The 21,833-nt window shown below is 36.7% G+C and overlaps 1 protein-coding gene across 2 annotated transcripts; it reads left to right on the forward strand.

Moving 5' to 3' along the window:
* The first annotated feature begins 214 nt into the window (after positions 1-214).
* PI4K2B (phosphatidylinositol 4-kinase type 2 beta) lies at positions 215-21,701 on the forward strand. 2 transcript variants are annotated; one of them, XM_058803676.1, is made up of 10 exons: positions 215-512; positions 4,522-4,679; positions 9,602-9,802; positions 10,299-10,430; positions 11,773-11,926; positions 13,413-13,480; positions 13,973-14,069; positions 16,471-16,604; positions 17,672-17,731; positions 20,235-21,701. In XM_058803676.1, exons 1-10 carry the CDS (start codon positions 215-217, stop codon positions 20,406-20,408), a joined length of 1,476 nt encoding a protein of 491 aa, XP_058659659.1. In that variant the 3' UTR covers positions 20,409-21,701. The 2 variants fall into 2 exon arrangements, with proteins under 2 accessions (XP_058659659.1, XP_058659660.1); XM_058803677.1 differs by having other exon boundaries at positions 283-416.
* The last annotated feature ends 132 nt before the right edge of the window (positions 21,702-21,833 follow it).

Genomic DNA, 21,833 nt, shown 5'->3' on the forward strand with positions numbered 1-21,833 from the left:
CTGTCCGGGCTCCTGACCGGTCTCTGGCCCGGAGCGCCCCCAGGAGCCGCTGGCGGCGCCGCCGCGGCCCCTTTAAGGCAGGTGGCGGGGCGGGCGCGCACGCGCGGGGCGGCGCAGCCGGAGCCGGAGCGGCGGGAGCGCCCCGAGCCCGCCCGGCCGCGCCGCCGCCGCCGCCTCCCGCCGCGCTCGGCCCCGGCCCCGGCCCCGGCCGCCCATGGCGGAGCCGGGCGCGGAGGAGCCCGACGAGCGGCTGCTGATCCTCGCGGAGCCGCCGCCGTCGCCTCCTCAGGCGGAGCCGCCCCGGCGGGGGCCGCAGAGTGTGAGAGCCGCCCCCGGCGGGGCCGTGCGGCAGTGCGGGGAGCCGGGGCTCGAGGAGGTGGAGGACTCGGAGGAGTCGGAGGAGTCGGGGCCCGAAGGTGATGGGGAGGACGAGCCTCTCCTGCGGGCGGCGGGGAGCGGCCGCGGGCGGCGGGCGGGCGCCGCCTGGGCCAAGGAGCGCCGCGCCGCCGCAGGTACGGCCCGGCCCGTTCGGCGGGACGGGACACGCGGGGAGCGGCAGCGCCTGGGGAGGGTCTGGGGCAGAGGCAGCCCCTGCCTCGCTCTGTCCTTCCAGCGAGGCTACAAAAGTGCCTGGCGGGACTGAGGCGTGCTCGCTGTGTCCGATGGCACAGCATCGGTGAGGGACAGGTGTGTTGACCTCTCTAGATGTATGGGCTCGCTGGCCGATAATGAAGGGAAGATGCTGCAAACGGGTAGAAATCCCACTGCTTTGTCCCTGTGTGCAGGGCTGCACGGACTCGTTTACATCTTCATGAGTGGCTCCGCTGTCACACTTCCCTGCTCTCTGCTGCTTTGTTGGGCCTTGTTTGTTTCTGTCCTGTTGTTTGAAACTTTTGGCTTTGCCTGTTTTAAAGATTGTTTTGCGGTGGGACTGGCTGCTGCTTCCTGAACACTTGGAGAAGTGTCAAGTTTTCAGTTTGACTTGCATATCCCATAACTACTTTTTTTGCGACCCCCATCGTTTCATCTTGAAAAACAAGTCAGTCTGTGTTTGTTCTTTGTTTTACTCATATGCTCACTTTGTAACCATCACATGCTTTAAGAGTTTTAGATGTGGGCTCTACTGTCACATTTTTGGTTTTCATAAAGATGCATCCTCTCTTTCTGTTTTCAAATCAGTTCTTAAAGAGAGAAATAGAATGTGAAAGTCCAGAAATGCAAGAACTTAGTTATTAATTTGAAAACAAATGTAAGGGTGCCCATTATCTAATTCTAAATATACTGGAAAAGTGATGAATTACATGATATTTATTAATTACTTTCTTTTCTTTAGACTTTGAAGCTTTCTGATTTTGTGCTAGTTTCTATAAAAGTTTACATCTAGGATGGGTTTGCTGACAGAATTATGTGGAGTTCTGTCACTTCTTTGTTTTTGCTGTTGTAATTATGCTGTAGGATTTCTTGCCAGAGATTGGCAACGCTGATTCTTTTGCAACAATAGAGTACTTGAAAAAAATTGAAACATTTCCCCCCCAGTCAAGTTTAACAAAATAAGTTGTGCTAATAATTCTATTTTAGTAACTACAGAGAACTTGTACTTGTTCGGCCATAAAGACCGAAAAATCTTGGCTTTTAAGCACTGGTCTCAAGTGTAGTCCATACCTGTAATGTAAACATGCCATTAAATGTGAGAGTTTTCCTTTTTCCTGCAAGACTCAAGATCTGTTAAAGAACTAGTGCTTCTATTGTGCTAATACTATTCCAGAAGTATTTCTGGAAACTTTAAAAAGAAGTTCATACTTCAGAGTGGAGGCTGGAGCCATGGGTCTTGCACCACTGAAGCAATTAGGATGGTGAATGTAGAGTGTTACTTGGAATCTGCCCCAAAAGTGTTAAGAAAATCTCAGAACTGATATTGATTACAGCATCTCATCCTTTGTTTCCTTGTCCTTACCTTTTCTGTATGTGTGACCCTTGAAGGTGCAGGATTGTTTCACGTGTCAGGTGGAACCAACATACACCAGATGTTACTCATGAATGTTATTGAAACCCAGTGTTTCCTTAATGGAGTTATGGTCAGACTAGGAGCAGATGGAATTGGTTCAAGTGCCTACCTTTAATCATGTTAATGTTTAAAAAGTATAAATCTAGCTTGGTGCTGAAGGAGCTCATACCTGTTCCTCTTGCAGTGTATTAGTTTGGCTTAGCCCATGCCATGCTAACCTGACGGAAGAACAGGTTGAGGTGCGTACATGGATGATGGCGTTTGTATCTTCTTTGGCAAGTCTTCATTGTTCCAATACAGAGGCTTCACAAACTTGGGCCTTGTCCAAATTAATGTGAAAAAAGTTCTCAAGCTTGGTAGTTTGACTGTGTGCATGAGTGGGAGTTTAATGAGAAGAGTAATTTTCAAGAGTAATTGCAAGAGAAACCTTAATTAGTTATAATTGTAAGTCTAGCGACTGTACTGGGAATAAGTTGTGACATAACATGCTTTCTCAGTGGAAAACTTGATTAAAATAATTTTTACAAAATAAACTAACTCAGAAAAACCCAAACCCTGCCACATTCAGCAAATGCAATCTTCAAGTAATATGGCTTATTTTCATATGGAGAGGGTTGATAAACTCCTTAAAATGCTAGTTTTCCTTGGCAGCCTAAATGTTTTTTCACACCACATCACTGGTGTAATGTGCTTCCTAGCAGCACAGTAACAATACTGAGCAAATAATGAATTTCAAAAATTATTTATCTTTACTTCTTTCAGTGTGCAGTGTAATGGTTTTTTTTTGTTTTAATTTATTTTTTCTGAAGTTCTCTTATGTTAGAAAAGATATGGCTGAAGAATTTCCTCAGACAGTGAGACTACTTAGTGGTTCTAGATTCTAGAATAAATGCACAGAAATTAAAAACTGACCTCTGAGTCTTCCACACAGTCAACTGCAATCCCTGTGATACAAAGTTCATCTGTAGGTTTTCTTCATCTGAAAGGTAATTGTGCAGAATGGCTTAGCATGGATGTTGCACTCATTTGGTAACAGTATAATGCACAACCCTGATTTTGCTTTCCCTGACAAAAATATGAACTAGTTGGAGCTCAGCTGTGTGAGGTGATGAAAATGTGTGGAGATAGTTGAGGCTTGACTGTGAAATAAGAACCACTGATTTAAAATTACTATTTCCATTAAAATGTTTGGTTTATTTCCTTAACTAATTTGAGTACTTTGTGGCAGGAAAACCTTTGAACCTCTTCCCTCCCTCTTGTCCTACTCTAAAGTCCTAAAGTGTAGTTTATCACAGCAGTATTGGCCAAATAATTAAAACAGACTCTGATCTCATGGGCTGTAGCTGTTGATTCTTAAGAAGGATCTATTAGCTTTAAGATTTCTATTCCTTGTTGCAAACTTATACTAAGATGTTCCTATTTTTTCATGCTTTTGGACTGTTTTTGTTTGGAGTCCATGTTACTATTTTAAGTGGTACGTGCAAGCAAGTGCTAATGTTCTAAAAAGTTTCAAAACCTGTCCTGAGCTACAAAAAGGGGTCTTTTGTGTTTTTTGTTTTGTTTTGGGGTTTTTTTAATATTTTTTTTATTTGACTCTCCACAAACTTTTAAGGAGTATCTTTTTTGGATGGATTCTGTGATGGTTGACATTCCAGAAGGATGTATACGAAATTTCTTCTATTTCTGAAGTAGGAACAAAGCAACTTTATCTGTAAATGTTTAATTTAGAATAATGTAACTGTTTGTTAATGGAGAAATGAGCCCTAATGCACAGGCCCTTTAGAATGCACTCAGTGAAACAATCCTAGCCTTAAAAGAAGGTATAATAATCTACAATATCAAAACTTGTGAAGAAATATTTAAAAGATTAAAAAGTCAGTAGTATTCTGACACCTTCCTTTTTACTTGTCTTTCTAAATGTTTGCATGGAGTCCTAGAGTTTGCACAAATGTCTGCACAGTCCTGACTTCTGGTCAGGCAAAGAAATGCTACAAGTTGCTTACAGTGTTTGAGTGCTGCAATGGTGCTGGAGTGCAGGAGTCACTGCTGTCTTGGTGCCACTTGTGAGTGCTACATGTAGCAGATTATTCAGTGGATTAACTTCCTTGCATTTTAGCAAATAATAAACATGTTAGCCAAGCTCTTAAATGAATGGTACAATACTATTCTCATAGTGGATAGTGGGCAGGGCACAAAATAACGTGTAAAATCTTTGATGCTTTTTTTTACTGTTGTGACTTTGAACCCTTTTTTTAGATTTGTTTCATAAATAAAAAGAGAAATCCTTGAAAATTTTAAACACTTAGCAATGGCAGTCTCAAATTTGTTGTTGCAGATTTGGCTGGTTCACTTAAAACAAAAAGTGGAAAAACTTGCACTGATTCAATGGGCCAGATTTTTCAGCCTGCTGTTGGATGGGTGTCAGCAGGGAAGGCTGTTGGCTTATCAGTGTCTTTGCTTATGCTTAATTTGTAGTACAAGTTGCACTTAAGACTGGTTGTTTTCTTGTTTTTCAGGGCATACAGGACATACTGCAGATATGAATATATTTTTAGATGATCCAGAATTTGCAGAAATTGTTCTGAGGACAGAACAAGCTATAGAGTGTGGAGTTTTTCCAGAAAGAATCTCTCAAGGATCCAGTGGAAGTTACTTTGCTAAGGATCCAAAAGGGGTGAGCATGTTACTGCAAAGTCAGACACTCCATCAGCAGCAAGCTGAAAATGGAAATTCAAAAATTCTATCTAAATGCAAATTAATTTAAATAAGTTATTTAATAATTTATTGTGTGCCAAAATTTATTTTGGAAAAGTTAATGCAAGTAATACTTAGATTTCTAATTATATCTTGCTGCACAAGCAAAGGCAAAATAATAGTTATTTTTGCTGCAGCTTTATCACATTTTTAATGATCTGCACCAAAGGAAAACTGAGAGGAAGAAAAGGGCCTCTAACATCTGAAAGTAATTCAGGAATTCCCTTGTGCAGAATCTTGTTCTCTGTATGTTTTAACTGATTTTCGCTCAACTGAGCTCCTGATTTCAGTATGGTTTAAGTTTCTTTAGCTAAGCCTCCTGTATTTTTCTCTCTTTTCTTGTTAGCTGGCCCTTTATTTAGGTCTCCTTTCTCATATATGATTGGTACATGGGCAAGGAGAGTGATATCATCAAATCTGCCTTTCACCTTGTACCTATCTGCTGAATCTTAGGTGCAAGATGTGGTTTCCCCTCTGCAAGATTTGGTTTTCCCTTCTATACTTGGTAAATGGTACCTTGAACAGTGATCATCAGTGAGGTGTCCTAAGGTTACTTTGAGACAGAGAAGAAGTAGTTACCTGAGTCTCTCTTGAAAAGTAGCATGTGGTTAGCATTATTTAGTAAGAGGAAATGATGTCTCAGATATACTTTCACATTGTTTTCTTTAAATTAGAAATCTTTGCTACTGACCTGTTTCACAGAATAAGACCTCCAACTGCTCAACTTTTGTTAATTTGTCATGTATGATTTTATTTTAAGCTCAAGCAACAGCTTTTAGCTCTTAGATAGATGTAGGTGTTCATTAATCCTGAAGATCCCAGTTATGCTAGAAATGGAACACTTTGAATTCCTAGGTTTTCAGGGCATGTTCAAGATTTTTGTCATTCCCATGACAGTAATTTCCCCTTCATTTAGAAGGTAGCATGGTTTTTGTTTAGGTTTTAGTCATATTATTGTTCATTAGAAAATATATTCCTGTTTTGCCAGTTAATTTTCATAGTTGTTTAGTTTGTTTTAATGGCAATTTTCTGGTGGTAGTTTTTACACTTTATTGAATGAAGTGGGGTCTTTTTAAGCATAGCTACCTAACATTAATATGAATAAATATGTCAAATTATCATTTTATTCTTATGGAAAGTGGCAGAACCACCCCTTCAGAATCTTCTGAAAACTGCAGTTCATATGCCAGTGTTCCAGGAAAATTTGTTAGTAATGATCCCCTTCATTCTGGTAGAGAAAATAAAAAGGAGGGTCTCTCTCTTTTTGAAACCTGAAGGAAAACAAATCTTTCTGTAATGACTTTATGGGATTCTTGCTATCACATGCAATGCTGTAAGTCTAAAAACTTCTTGAGAGTTCCAGCTTCAGGTCACTCTCTTTTATAGTAGCTTAGATATCAAGTTCTTTGAGTTTTTCTTAATGCTGTGCAATCAAGATTTTTTTATTCTTAGAAAGTTAGTAGACAAATCACTAGGGAAAGGAGATCACACCATATGTGCAAATCTGTTTTGTCTGTAGCTTGTCTAGGTTAATTTTGCTGGGTTTTGGTCACTAGCAAATGCCTGAGGTACTGAGCCCTGGCAATGGTGAGAGGGTGTTTGTGCATCATTTTAGTGTAAACATAACCATAGTACTTTGGAAGGGCCATATTATTCCTTTTTTCTTATGTGATGATTTTCTTATTTGTTTCACTTTTCTTTTGCCGTGTTGTTTTTGTTCCCAGTTAAGTTTCCAGTAGTGAATTGCCCTCCTCCCTTATGCAGGTCATTGATTTGAATAAAAGTATTTAGGAGAAACAAAGATTGAGAGAAGCAGAGTGTTTATTTTATGGTTCAGAAAAAATTCATTGCAAAATATGAAAGTAGTTGGGATATGGGACTGGGAGACTAATGATACTGAGTGCTTAGCAGACTTTAAATTTTGCTTGCATTCTTTGCTTTTGTTCTAGAGCTTATCTGTATTTGCTATCTATATTAAAGGTCTGATAAAACTTTATTTTGTCAATAGTGCAGCTTTCATGTGTAGAATGGATTTCAGATCCTGTTTGAGTATTGCATCATTCCACTTCAGACCGGTTCTGTCACTTGCTTTCTCCTATTCCTCTTGAGTAATCTCCTTTCTTATTCTGGGAAGGAGCTCATTAAAGATGTGCTAAGCCTTTTTCCTGGTCACCTTCTGAAGTGCCCAAAATGAATACCAAATTACAGATAAAATAAGCAGTTTCCACTAGGTCACCTTATATGCTTATTCGGTTCTATCAGAAATATAAACTTCAAATTGCATAATTAAAATTAGCTTTTTGCATTTATTGGCTCGAGTTAGATGGCTGCATACTGAAATGGAGTTCAGTACTTAAGCAGCACTATTACAGAAGGCTTGAATATGTCTGTGTTTGTTGTTCTTTATGGAAGCAATACATAAAAGACATTATGTCTATTACAAGTTGTTCTGCAATATGTTCCTGACAGTTTCAATTATTTGCTAGTGTTAATAGAGTCAATCTGTAAATGCATTTTGACTGGCAAAATTAAGACTGGCCTTGGTAGCTTGTTCTATAGATTGAACTTTTTTCTTCTATCCTGGTCCTCAACAGCAGTGGCTCTGCAAAGTTCAGCAAAAGTTCTAACTTCAGCAAAACCTTGAAAACCATATCTAGATTTGACTGTATAGCACAGTACAGTCCAGGCTGCTAACAGAATGAGCTAAGCTCCTTTTTTAAATGGGCACTTACTAGGAAGTATTAGCCAGAGAGTGAGTCAGAAGAGATAATTAAAGGTTTGGCATGTACTTCTAAATACACCACAATGATTCCAAGAAAAGCAAAGCTACTAGCTTTGTTTTAAGCAGGTAGATACATGTGATTCAATAGGAAAAAATAAATATTTTTTTAACAATTCTGAACCTAATAGTAGGATTTTGACTAAAGTAGTACTCCAAATGCTGTGAATTAAAAATAAAAAAAAAAAATTTGTAAAGTATTCAAAAAACATGCTGGCCTCTCACATTGTATAGAATATTTATTGCATTTGTATAGGTCTAAGTCTAATTTTGTCTGTGCAGTTGTATTCAAGGTTTTGAATGCAACATTAGAATCACTGATAACAGCATACCAAACCCAAGAGAATTCTTGTCAATTTGTTGCTTGACTGTGTTGATAGGACACTAATTCTATAGTATGACTGCAAATAATAGCATTTTGTAACTTAGTTTTCCTTTAGTTAATGGGAATTAATCAAAATAGATGGATGAGACATACAATGCTACTAATGCCTGGTGTCTTGTGTATTTGTTTACAAACTGAATGAATGAAATTTTCTGTAGTTACTTAGTCTTGGGCAATCTTAGACAAAGCAAGATTGTCTTGGAGAAATTGGTTGAAAAACCTCTAGAAGTTAAACCAGCTGGTCAGATCCTCTCCCAAATGCAGCTGAATCAGCAGCTACTGAAGAATACTGCTGGTTTCTGACTGCCAGCAAACACGTTCATGACCTGAGTGTGAATCAGCTTTGAGTGTTGGTGCAACAACCAGTAGTGTTCAGCTTATTGGGATACTCACTTTTTTCATATGGGTTTAGTAAAGTACTAATATGTGAAAATGCTTCTTAAACAGCTGTCCTTAAGTATTTATCAGAAAGAATTTTATTTATTTGCCATTGTCCAGTGAGAAGGGATTTACTTGCCATTGTCCAGTGAGAAGGTGCAGAATTTCTAAGGCATTCCACTTGAGCTACTGAAGAGTCATTATGAGAACTTTGTCTGCTAGGCTAAAGTTTATCAATTGAAAGGTTATATATTTTAATGTGGTAATAACCCTGTGGCCTGAGGTTAACAAATAGAGAGTCCTGTGCAGAAAGCACCTTGAGAAATTGCCAATTTAATGCTTGTGCTGTGGAGCAGCATTATTTTAACATAACTCCTGAGGAATGCCTAGCTAAGCTTTTGTTAGTTGCACCCTGTTTAGGAGACTGCAGAACCTGGCTGGCTGTTCCAGTCTCAAGCTGCATTTAAGTTTCTAAAGGATTTCTTTTTTTGCAGCTTATCTGCTGGGTTTTAACCCTGTCATTTTTTGGCTCCTTAACAGTAAATGTGTTGTTCTTTATTTTTCTATAGCAACGTATTCTGTAGTTCATCGTGTCTCAGTTTGCTCTTAGCTTAAACATTCACTGTTCCTACTTCCTTCATTATTCACATATTTTGTGCATATTCTTATTCTTTTTTCAGCTTTCTCCAGTTTAACAGATTTCTTCAAGCATAGTGTCCAAAACTGGGCTCTGACTAATTTTAAAAACATGGCTCTGACTAATTTCAAGATTTACTGTGTGTCTCTAATGTAAATGATGGCTGATGGTCATTTTGATCCATTCAAACTTAGGGTAATAAGAAAAGTAGATTTAAAATAAAACACTTGATTTTTAGTGTTCTATATGTTTGTCACTTTCGTGGGGCCATTACATCTCTGAAATAAGTGGTCAGTGTGTTGTTGGTGGGCTGAAAATTGTTTTTAAAGCTATTTTCAAAACCACTTTTTTGAAGAACCTAAATATATGTTTTAAAATGCAATCCTTTTGAATTTTGACAGAATGCTTTGAAAAAGTAAATGTTGATTTGGATTTTCTCTTATGAAGAGCTTATTTTGAATTTATACTAATCCTAAAGAAGCACTTAATGATAAATTTATTTGGAATTCAAATTTGGAATTCAGTTTCATCATCTTAAAAGAACAACTGTAAAACACACTGGATATGATTAAACCAATATTTTCAAATATCTACTTTAAAAACTAATTTTAATATCTTGCAACTCAAAGTGCTCATATTTTAATTTTATGTTATTTACCTTAGAAAATTGTTGGAGTGTTCAAACCAAAATCTGAAGAGCCTTACGGACATCTAAATCCAAAATGGACCAAATATTTTCACAAAATATGTTGTCCTTGCTGCTTTGGCAGAGGCTGCCTCGTTCCAAATCAGGGATATCTCTCTGAAGCTGGTGCCTATCTTGTGGATGAGAAGCTGGGGCTTGGAGTTGTACCTAAAACTAAGGTAAAAGTTAAAACACATAAATTACTGAATTTTAAAAAAAAGTGCTGACATATTTGTCAGTTTGTGAACTGTGGTTGTATAGATAGCCTTGTATATCATGTGTTATTTATAAGTTATTTATAAACTTTTGCAATTACAAAGGCACAGTGGTTTGATGTAAAAAAAAGTGACTGTGATTTTTGATTTAATGGGTAATTTTGAGATCTGAATTGAATCTCTTCTTTGGAACCACTTTCTAGCATTTTCCAATACTTTTTGTGCCTCGTGTTTTGATGAGATTCAAATTGCAAAAGTCAGCATATAAAATTCCCATTTTTGTTTGCAATATGTAAAATAGAGAACATTCACCTTTTGATATAACATTTATCTGTTGAAAATGCCTGATGCTTGCTTCTTATTTTTAAATTTTTTTATAATTGAACATAACATGAATTGTAAATTTCCAGTTGAAATAATGAGGAATTCTGAGCTGTGTTTAACTTTGTTTAATTTTAAGGTTGTCTGGCTTGTCAGCGAGACCTTTAATTACAGTGCAATAGATCGTGCAAAGTCAAGAGGAAAAAAATATGCTTTAGAGAAAGTGCCAAAAGTTGCTAAAAAATTTAATAGAATTGGACTACCTCCTAAGGTAAGATCAAAAATAAGTAATTTGTGCACTTCCTGATTCTTACATAAAACTTGTTTTAATAAAGGGGTATTTATAAGTAACTTCCACGATAGAAGAAAAAAAACTTGTTGCTTGTTGAAAACTGTCTGAAATTTGATACAACTGTTTCCATGCAACATGTATCCACTCTTACATCATTCCTTCTTCTGAATTGTTTTAATAATCTTCTCATTCTTTGTTCCAGTCAACAGTCCAGTTTTCTGCTGGAGTAGTAACATATTAATGGTTATATATCTCACTTTTACTCTATTGATTGCTTACTACCTGTCCTTTCAGTGTCATGTTTTGATATTGTCAGTCTGTTTTTCCCCTGCAGTTTATCGAATTTAATTTTTTTTTTAATTTTTATTTTTTTGCTTTCTATTGTTTTTATTCTTTTGGGTACCCTGCTGTTGTGTTCTTCCTACTTCCCTTTTGTCTTATGTGAAGACTACACTGACTAAAAACCTCACATCGTTCTTGCCTAATGAGCCTTACTGTATCCCCAGAATATCATTAGTGTGTTCTAATCCTAAGCTTTTGAAACACAGGTTATGTACAGTTGGTAATCCACTTGTGGCAGTTCCCAGCAGTTTAGATCCATGTGACAGGGGTTGTGCAAGCTTGGATGAGCACAGTTATTCCACGTGCTGGGTGTTTATCTATCTACATTTTGGTTCTCAAATAGAAGTTCTTGAGCAGATTTGAGAGCTCAATTTCAGTCTTGAGCACCTTTCACATATGTATGGAGCCTATGCCTGCTCTCATGTTCTCCCTTGGACTCTTTTGGGAAATGTATTTCAGCCATTTTTTGCAAAAAACATCTTTCTTGAAGAAAGTGGTTAATGCTGCTGTTCTTATCAGTGAGGTTTTAAGGCTTTTCAGAGAGGAAGATTTTTCTCCTGTAATTTTTAGTGAGTGTTCTCTGAACTATTGAAAGAAGTTTTCCAATGAAAAAGAGAACAGGTGTTACATCTTCCTGTTTCATATATTTTTTCTAATACTAACTGTTCATTTACACTGAGCTGCCTGGCTATATTTTATTCCTGATAAACTCACTGAGTATTTTAAACAAATATTTTTTAAAAATCACTATCAGAACTCCCAGAAACCCACCCTCACATGATTTGACTCTTACCTTTTATTTAAGACTATAGGAATGAAAGAAATTTATTTATTGCTTAATTTAATTTTTTTTAGTTGTAATACTTCCTGTAATACTTCTGAACTTTGAAAGTATAGAACGAGTTTTTCTGTTAATGTTGGGATTACTTATGAGACCTACCAATGTGTATTTTCCTAATGCAGTTTCTTAATATTTCAGGTTGGCTCCTTCCAGCTGTTTGTTGAAGGATATAAGGAAGCTGACTACTGGCTCAGGAAGTTTGAAGCTGATCCTTTACCTGAGAACACAAGGAAAGAATTTCAGTCACAGTTTGAAAGATTGGTTATCTTGGATTATGTCATCAGAAATACAGGTATTTGTCAGTATCTCTGGTATTTATCTATTTTTGTGAGGCAGAAAGCAATGCTGCCTGAAAGCTGGTGCTTAAGGCATTTAATGCATTTCAAATGCTTTTCTCACATTGATTGATGGGCATAAAGAACCAATTTAAATTAAAAAAAAAAACTTTGGATTAATACATTAAGTATTGCAGTACAAAACCAGTCCAAACAACTCTTTGATTGTTGCTCCCTATTTTTGAGCAATGTGAGAAGTCAAGAACAAATGCTTTCATTGGGCTTTAATTCTGTGCTTAGTCCATTTCCTGTTTCCCTTGATTAGGATAAAGGATGGTGAGGTTTCAGGACCCATAAGAAAAGCTGTGACTACAATTGCTTTTCTTCTAAACTGGAGCTGGTGATAGATAGCACAGTTTCACACAATAGTTCATATTCATTGTGTAGGCACTGAGGTACCACTGCAATGTGTACCTCTCTGTTCTCTTGCACTCTTGTTTTTATCACTTAGGAGCTGGGATTCTTCTCTTACCTATGTAGGTGAATTACTTCTTGAGGAATTCAAAGGCAGTTTTATGTTTAAAATATTTACTTTGCTGTTTTGGCTGAGGTGGGCATCTTTGCTTTTCTTCAGACACACCAGGTCTAACTCATTTTCCTTTTCTCAAGTTCTCGTTTTAGAAGCAAGCTAGAAGAAAGTTTCATAAGAACATAATGCTTTCTAGCTGTTGCCATGGCCTGTCAGCTTTATCAGATAAGCCTCAGTGTTTCCAAACAGGGTTTTTGACATTCTTAAAGATGTAAGGAAAATACTCAAAATGCAAAACCTCATTATCTGCATAATTTGACCTTCATCTAATATATCTAATCATAATAGAACATAAAAATCTGCTCATGATTAAACTGAAGGGAGCACCTTAAAATGACAGAAGGTCCTACAAATCCATGCAGTTCATCCTCTGTCTGAAAGACCTCAGAGTGTTTAATCTCACAATTTTGTCTTAACAGTGCAGGCATTTTCCATTTCTTGCCCTTCTGTTCAGTTTTGCCCCTTCTCCATCTTTGTAGTTTTCTCCATGTAGTCAAAGGTCACATTATCTACAATTTTGGAGGCCTTCTCCATTTCCTCATCAGCATTAAAACAAGCTTAAAAATTGTCATTTGGGTCTGATAGTGGTTTTCTCAGCAAAAATGCACACCGCAACAAATCTTTCTGTGTAAAATGAATGAAGATAGTTTCTTTTGGCCTTCTTGATATTTTGCTGCATATTCAGCCAGTTGGGGAACCTAAAGAAGGAACATGTGGTAAATTTGGTCTTTCCACTGAACTGACTGCCTGTACCTTTCAGTAAAACTAAGCCACATGTGATGGGAAAAACCCTTTTTGAACAGTTTTGCCTAACTCCATGGGTGAAGTGTCAGTTTACAATACTGTTTTATGTCACTCTAAATGATGATTTTTTTATAAATGACATCTTGTGACATGCATTTTCCTGTTTAAAGACAGAGGTAACGACAACTGGTTAGTCAGGTACGAAAAACAAGATGACGGACTTGATCTGTCAGATAAGGTAAGAAAATTGTACTCTGAAACTTATATTCTTTAAATTGTTTAGTTTTGTAACGTGGTCTTTCTGGAGATTAGGGTTATATCCTTAATCCTGATACATGGTCTCAAGAAATATGATAACTACAAATTATTGTAGGCAAAATGAGTGGAAAAGCTGTTTTGATTAGACTAGGTAGAACAGTGCTAGAAACTATTTTTATTGTTCTGTATTTTTGCTGTACTAGCTTGGGCTATAATAACAGTAACAAAATCCACTGTTGCTCAGGTACATTTCTTCATCCATTTGTGCTCTGCTTATTTTCTGTTTGGGAAAGGGCTTCTCTTTAATGGTGGTAGAGTAAGAAATTATACATGGTGGAATTAAAGCAGTATCCAAATAATATTGTTTAAGTTAAATTTAACCAGTGAAGCTACAAAGTATATTATTTAGTGTTTTTAATGAGTTTTGCTGTTTGTGCAAGCATGTATCACTTTTTGAATATTCCTTCTGTAGGATAGCCAATGGACTGTAACTAAAGAATCTATTAAAATTGCTGCAATTGACAACGGTTTAGCTTTTCCTTTTAAGCATCCTGATGAGTGGAGGGCATGTAAGTACTGCATTCTTCAATCATTTTCCTTTTAGGGGTGTAACTTTTATTTGTATTGTAGTAAGGAGCTAAGAAATCATCACGGTAGCTATCTATTGAATTTTTAAATAAAGTACTCTTCTTCAGAAAGTTAGCAACAAATGCCATTTTTGCAGTGGTATATGTGATTTGGTTCTTCATATCTTTTACCTTTAAACAATATTAATGCATGGACAGTCATAAACATAGTGTATGTACTGGTGGAATTGGAAGCATTTAGCAGCATGTTTCTCACACAGGTTTTCTTGAAAAACATAGTGGAAAATGATTGAAAAGATTTGCAAGTTGTCCCTCTTCTGGCCAAATTTCTATTTCAAAATGAAGGGTACTGTTGTAGATGGACAAGTAGGCAGGTTGTTTTTTCTTGTTTTCAGCTTTTGCTTACTTTGTAAAAGTTAGTCAGTTTTCCATCTGCTTGAAAATACTATTCCTGATAAAATGAGGTTGTTTTTGACCACATCTCTGACTGCTCATCATTAGGAGGGAAGTGCCCAACAGGGCTTGCAGTGACTTCTGTAGGCTATTATCCAGTCAGGTAATTCTGGCAGTTAGGTGTGGGCTAGTTATACTGTCAAAAGGCTGGTTGAGTACTCCACCCAGAGCTCTGTGCAGTCTCTGTTTTGTTACTAAATAGATGTTGTCCTATATATCTCTTGGTTACAGTCACTTTTGTAGCTGTTCTAATGACACAGCAATTATTGCTTATTTTATACCATCTTTACTTCAGCATCAAAAAGAATAAGCTTGCATGATCCTTAAGAATTCTTTTGCAGATGGACAGTTTTGTGATAGTTTTGTCAAAGTAAACTTGTAGCAATATTTTTACAAATTGCAGGCTCTTACCCCCTAGAGCATGGTTTTGATGACTAGAGCTACTGGGTCACTGAGAATAACCTTCTCAAAGTGAGAGAGCAGAATTTGCAACAGGCATAAAGTTGGTCCAGCAGGGATGAACAGGGAAATTCTGACTGAATTGGGATGCAAAATTTAAGTACGTTTTTTGGAAAAAGGAAAGATGTAGAGACTTCCCTGAAAAAATAGAGAATTTTCCAAAAGTGCAAGAATGGAGTTTGGGATGTTGGAGCTTGGCTGGAGTACAGAGGACATAAACAGCAACAAGAAAGGGCTGGGTAAATTAGAAGTGAGAGTGGGACTGAAGAAAAGTGCAGCAAAGACATAAAGGCATAAGAAACAACAAGTTGCTCAATGCTGACTTAGCCTCAGTTTTCACTTGTAAGATTTGCTCTCTGTCTCTTGGATCTCGGAGCTCAGAAGTAGAACCCCTGGGAATGAATCCCCGAGGCAGAAGAAAGGGAGCACTTAAGCAAGGTGGTCACACAGAAGTTCACAGGAGTGGCTGGGATGCAGTGGAAACAGTGGCAGCTGGCTGGTGCTGTTTGTAATGCAGTTTCCTCATCCCTCTTGAGAGACTCCAGTAAAGTGAGAGGGTTGCTTCAGTCTCCATGAAGACTGGAGTGAATCATCCTGGAAGCTGTGTTCAGGCACATGAACAAGGTGCTGATGGGGAAGCCAGCATGGATTTACCAAGGACAAACTGTGCTGATAACAAGGCAGCTGTTAATGATGACTGCTTCAGTGGCTGAGGGGAGGGCAGTGAATATGGATTTTTTTTTCTTGCCTTTGGCAAGGATTTCTGCATGCTCTGTCATAGTGTTCTTGTAGGGAAACGTGAGTTATGAACAGACGTGAATGTGAACGATGTGGAAAACTGGCTGCACTGTCAGACTTAAAAAGTTAAGGCTGTGAACAATTGTGAGGAAGTTTAGGGGGTGGCCTGCTGCTAGTGACTTTTCTCAGCTCCTGCAATTAATAATTTGGTGTCTTGTTTAATATCTGGTAACATTAATTGCTTTTGCAGTATAATTGGGTGAAAGCTGTCTGATATCAATTACGTGAAAAGTTATGAATACTTTTCTTTCAACATGCTCAGAAAAAGGCATTTTAAAAATTTTTAAAATATATTAAAAATAGTAACTTTGTTAATTCTTCCATATGAGTCAAATACTTGAAAGATTTCTATTTGATTGCAGCAATTATTTTACTCCAGAGGAAACTGCCTTACTAAATTAAGGGGAGGCCTTAACTGTTGCTTACAATGTTTAATTTATATACCTTTTTTACTTATTGCTTTAATTAAATATTTATTGCTTAATATATTTCACTGTTGGAAAAAATGGCTTAGCAGTTGTAAAGCTGCTCTGGTAGCTGTAGCCAAAAGGAATGTGTGGGGTAACAATGTTGGGAAAAATGGATGTTGTCCAAGGTGAGAACTTGCAGTAGGTACTACTGGACTCAGAATTTCATTTTTGCTTGTTTATCATTAAATGCACTGTTTTTCTAGATCCCTTTCACTGGGCTTGGCTTCCTCAAGCAAAAGTTCCTTTCTCTCAGGAGACCAGAGACTTGGTTCTTCCTCGCCTTTCTGATATGAACTTTGTACAGGACCTTTGTGAAGACCTTTATGAGCTGTTTAAGGTGAATCCAGTGCTTCTTTGAACTATTACTGAAGTAGCTGATACTTGTAATGGTACAGTTATGTTCACAAAAGGAATAACCATCTAACTGCTGAATGCCAAGATACTATGCTATTTTACCTTTACCATTGGCATGGTAGAAAGGGTTTATGTAATTATAAGGAAACTGTCACCAATGTGGTTAATTGATAGTAATTAGCTAATCTGAAAACAGAAATTAATTATTCTGTATCAAGTTTCACATGATTAATTAAAGCTAGTTTACTCTTACATCTTAGATCTGTGTAAAAACAGCAGTTAACATACCTATGTGGTGTGTATACACTTAAAGTGTAGCTGTGAGGAAATTATGTGTTTAACATAACTTAAAGTGCTTCCATACCTTTCATATACCTAATTTTATATGCATATATTGTGCTAAGCTGCTGCTGAAGTTCTGATCATATTGAAAGTTAAACTGACTTTAAAGATACTGAAATTGTCTACAGTATTTACATGTAAAGAGTGTCCTTTTCTAAAACATTTTGTAACCATTTGTGTCAGATGTTTAAGTGAAATAATCCAATTCAGGATTAAAAGAATTGGAAATTTTAAACTTGTAGTGAAAATGCAGCTGCAATGTCAAAACTAGATCCTGAAACACATTTTTGCTATATTAGCATCTTTGGCTCATTTGTGTTCAAAATGCCTCTGGGCTTGTTAGTAAAGTATTGGTAAATCTGAAGGAGGAAGTATTTTTCTGCTGGAGTCATCCTGAGAGAAAGGGCACTGTGATGTGTGATAATATTAAGCCTGGTATCTACCACCTGTTGGTATTTACCAATGCCCAAAAGTGGTATCCACTGATGTATTTTATTTTATCATGTAAAACAGTCTTCATTTTCACATATGTGAACTTGATGCAATAAATTGACCTTTTTGTGATCCATACTGGCATTCAATTTAAAGCTTTCAAAAATTATAGTGTGGGTAAATATGCATATTATGATATTGATGAATTTGCATGCTAAATATATAGCTAAAAATAAATGGGTTATTTACCATAAACTGTTTGTTTTCTAAATAAAGACTGACAGAGGATTTGACAAGGCTACTTTTGAAAACCAGATGTCTGTTATGAGGGGACAGGTAAGACTGTATTTTTACATTTTTGTTCATGTATTTAATTTGTCATCACACCTCAGCTGCTTTCTTTAGAGCTACAAAAACTGACTCCTATGAATGACATTTTGAAGGTATTTTCATCTGAGAAGACTAAATTTCTTTCTAGAGTTTGTTATTATTTGTGGATAGCTAAAACAGCAGAAAGTGTATGCTGATTTTTTTTTTTATTTTTATAGAAAATGCTTTTATTCTAGTTCTGTGTTATTGTTTTTGTGAGGGATGGGGGAACATAACTGTATATTCTTAGCAGGTATTTTAAAAATGAAAGAGTCATATATTTGGAAGGAAAATTTGATGTCTGATTTCATGATGCTATTAAAATAAATGTGACTTTATTTTAGAGGGTCAACATGATTATTAAAAGCAATATTAGGTAATAAAATTTCATCATCCTATCAAATGTTGAAACCATACTTCAAAACAGTCCAGCCATTTTCAGTTTATAAATTTGTTCAAATTTAAGTGGTGGGCTTGTTTTGTTTTCTGGGTTGTTTGTGGTTTTTTTTAAACACTAAGGTAGGTGAAGAGGGGGTTTCTCCATTTCCTGCTATTTTACAATTTGATGTGAAATATTGGAGAAAAAGCTTTAGCTAAGAACAAATTTAGTTCATTGTAGGTATAAAAGAGTGATTTCTGCAAGTGTAAGGCAATTGAACTAGGCAAATAATTAGTCCCATTTTCCCTGAATTTATTGAAACTTAGTCCTTGTGTTCATAAATTCAACATGGATAGTTTTAAGACTATTCCTAGAGTGTCTTAACTCAATGTTTTCTCTATAGAATTTCCTATATCAAAATGTACCTTGCACAAGACTGCAGCTCTGCTTAGTCAAACATAATCCCAGTTACCATCTTTTGTGTGGTAGCTAAAAGACAGCAAACCTTACTTACTAAATTGAATTATAGGAATTGTTTCTGAAATAACTCTTCTGAGAAGTTTGTGTAGTCACTGGAAGGTGGGTTCTTGAAGTACTCATGCATCCTAAACTGTATTAAGTAGCTTTTTCTGATGAGACAATTGCCTTCAAGGAATCTGTTATTTAACAAAACACTTGAGGAAAAACATGATTGATATAATTGAGAGTGATATAGCTGAGGCTGTCAAAATTAATTTTCCACTATAAAGGCTGCATCTGGACCCTTTCTTCACACACTGTCCCTCAGGTGGATTTTAGGAGATACTTGTTTTACTTTTGGGGTTACCTCTCTAACTATATGAGAGTGTGTTTCACTCTGTGGGAAATGTCAGGTGTTCAGGTATGGAAGAAATGCAGATAATGAGTAATCCTTGGATGCTATTGGAAATACATTGGCAGACAATGCTTTTTAGCACTGATTTTAAACTTGTTTTTGGTGTAAAACCAAAGTATGTTATGAGGGCATTATAGAAGACTTGGCTATCTAGATCCCATGCTAAGGGATTAATTCAGTTGGGATGAATTTGCAGTATATGCAAAGCATTCAACTATATCCTTAAAAATGAGAAATTAAGAATTAGAAAATGAAGAATCTAGATACAGAAACTGTAGGGAAACATACCTTGCATGGAACAGTCAAGGTCTTTAAATCTAAGATAGCAAACATAGTTAGAAGCCTATTTCTGTGAAGTGTAGGAAAATTTTGGGAAGAGTTTCAAACCCAAAAGAAATAGTTCTCTCAAGAATGTAGAGTCTAAGCAGTGGGTAACACATCTACAGAAGGTTGCCTTAGAACTTTGAGAATGTAAATGTCAAGTGGAGGTGCTGGCAGAACCAAATTGCAGTAAATCATGCAAAAGACTTTGTTAGGGTTCTGTGGCCATGGAAGAACAGAAGCAGAGGGATTAGCCTTACAAGGAAGAAAAGGGCATTGTGCATGGGAAAAAAGGCTTGTTATTAAGGATAACAGACTCCTGGGAGCTGACAGCTGAATTTGCACCTTTAGTGAAAAAAATACCTATAAGAAAGCTATCAACATGATTTAACATAGGATGTACCAGCAGTTTAGCTACAACTTATTTTCATATCAGAAGATATAAAGCCATATAATTAGCTCATACCAAACCCAGTGCTAAGACCCAAATTCAGCTGTCAGCTCCCAGGAGTCTGTTATCTTTCCTCCAAAACTTCAGTGCTCATGGACTGCCCTCATAACTTATTCCATGTTCAATGTTATCCTGCTGAAAACTGAGGCAAGTATTCAATTTAGCTCTAGTGCCACATTTGCGTTATCCTTAATAACTCTTAGAGTTTTCTGAGAATTTGAAGAAGACTGCATGAAATAGGAAAAGAATGGAAGGGTAGATGGCAGTAGGATGCATTCATGTTACCAAATAAATAAAATATTTCTACTTGCGATAGCTATCTTTTGAAATGAATTTATTTAGCAGTACAGTCCTCTACAGAATCGATTGAAGAGTGGCATCTAAAATGATAAGCCTGATAGTTTTGTTTGTGCACCCTAACCTCACCTGCTTTTACTCTTTTTAGATACTAAACCTTACTCAGGCATTAAAGGATGAAAAGAGTCCCATTCAGCTTGTTCAGATGCCACGTGTGATTGTAGAGCGAAGTAGCACTGGAAGTCAGGGCCGAATTGTTCATCTGAGTAATGCTTTCACACAGACCTTTCACAGCAGGAAGCCTTTCTTTTCCTCCTGGTAGCAACAAAAATACATGGGAAGAGTAAGTTTCTCTTAACTTTAGAAAGCTACTTCTGTGTAAAGGTTCTGCAATAATGTACTTCTGCTGTGTACCAAGAGCTCTGACTGCCAACACCTCAGAACTTAAATTCTAAAGACTTAAGAAATGTATTTTGAATGTAATAAAAGTTTACAATTTTTGTGTCAAAATTGTGAATTCTTATGTCAGGGAATGAAAAGAATTTGTCCATGCTGTATTTTTATAGGCTAAATTAATGTATTCTGAATAATATTCTGGAGAAGGGAAGAAAATTTGCATATGCTGAGAAACTAATTTTGAGTACAATAGGAATTTTTGGTTTAATATAAATGTGAGAATCCATACACTATAAGTTTCTTTTTATATGGCCTTTAAAAAAAAAAACCATTTAGAATGTTATCTTTGATTGTGAAAATGCTTTTTCTTGGAATTTCTTCCTGGTATTTTGAACTGGTTATAGATTTTTGTAGACTAGTTACTTGAAAAGTCATGCACTTAAAAAAAAAAGATTGATCTGTCCTTGAAATACAAGTTAAAGAAATGGAGAAGGAGGAAAATGCTCCAAGTAGGCTTTTTTTGCACGCAGGGACCAAAAATAGTTTAATAGTTGAATTACAGCAAAATTCAACCCAAGTAAATACACAGTTTCTACTGTGACAAAATACACTCAGTGTATGTTTCAGAGGCTGAAATGTCACTGTAGTGTTTGGCACTTGTATATATATTTAAGCACATGTATGGAGATCTGTGATATTTCTTTGGAGAAGCATCACCATGAAGGAATTGAGTTGCACCATGTTGTTACAGGTTTGTTTTGCCATTCATGTAAAAATGTGTTCATCTCTCGTCACCAGAGTGGTTCCTCTGCTAATGACAGAGGCACTAATGTGTTCATCACAAAGCCAGTCTGCCTTCTAAATTTCTACCTAAACACAGTTTGGGTTTTTTGACTGGAAAAAAAAGGAAAAAAACCTGGAATACCTACAGCACAGAGAATTAATTTGTGCCCTGGATAATGTGCTCACCTGCCAATTGCCATTTGCATTTATGTTTAAGTTACCTGGTTTAAGACTTGACAGTCATGTTTCTAGGTCTATGACTTATGTAATGTGGGAAATATTTTTATTTTAATAATTTTCTGGACATTTAAGACTGGGAAGGGGAGAACGATTGCTGCTTTTATGAAACTTTCAGTATTTCAGATATTGCTGTATTTTGTAATTCTAAGCAATATTGTTGAACTCAGAAATAATAAAATGCTTGTATTTTATATAATTTTGAGTGGGTGTGAATATTAATGTAGTGTGTCAGCAACTTCAACAACTTCAAATGTGTAAACCTTAAATGTCAAACACGATACAGTGCGGTTCAAAAGCGAGGGGAATGCCTCTATAAGCTCGCCATGGT

This window comes from Ammospiza caudacuta, chromosome 4 (assembly GCF_027887145.1).
Source record: "Ammospiza caudacuta isolate bAmmCau1 chromosome 4, bAmmCau1.pri, whole genome shotgun sequence".
NCBI lineage: Eukaryota > Metazoa > Chordata > Aves > Passeriformes > Passerellidae > Ammospiza > Ammospiza caudacuta.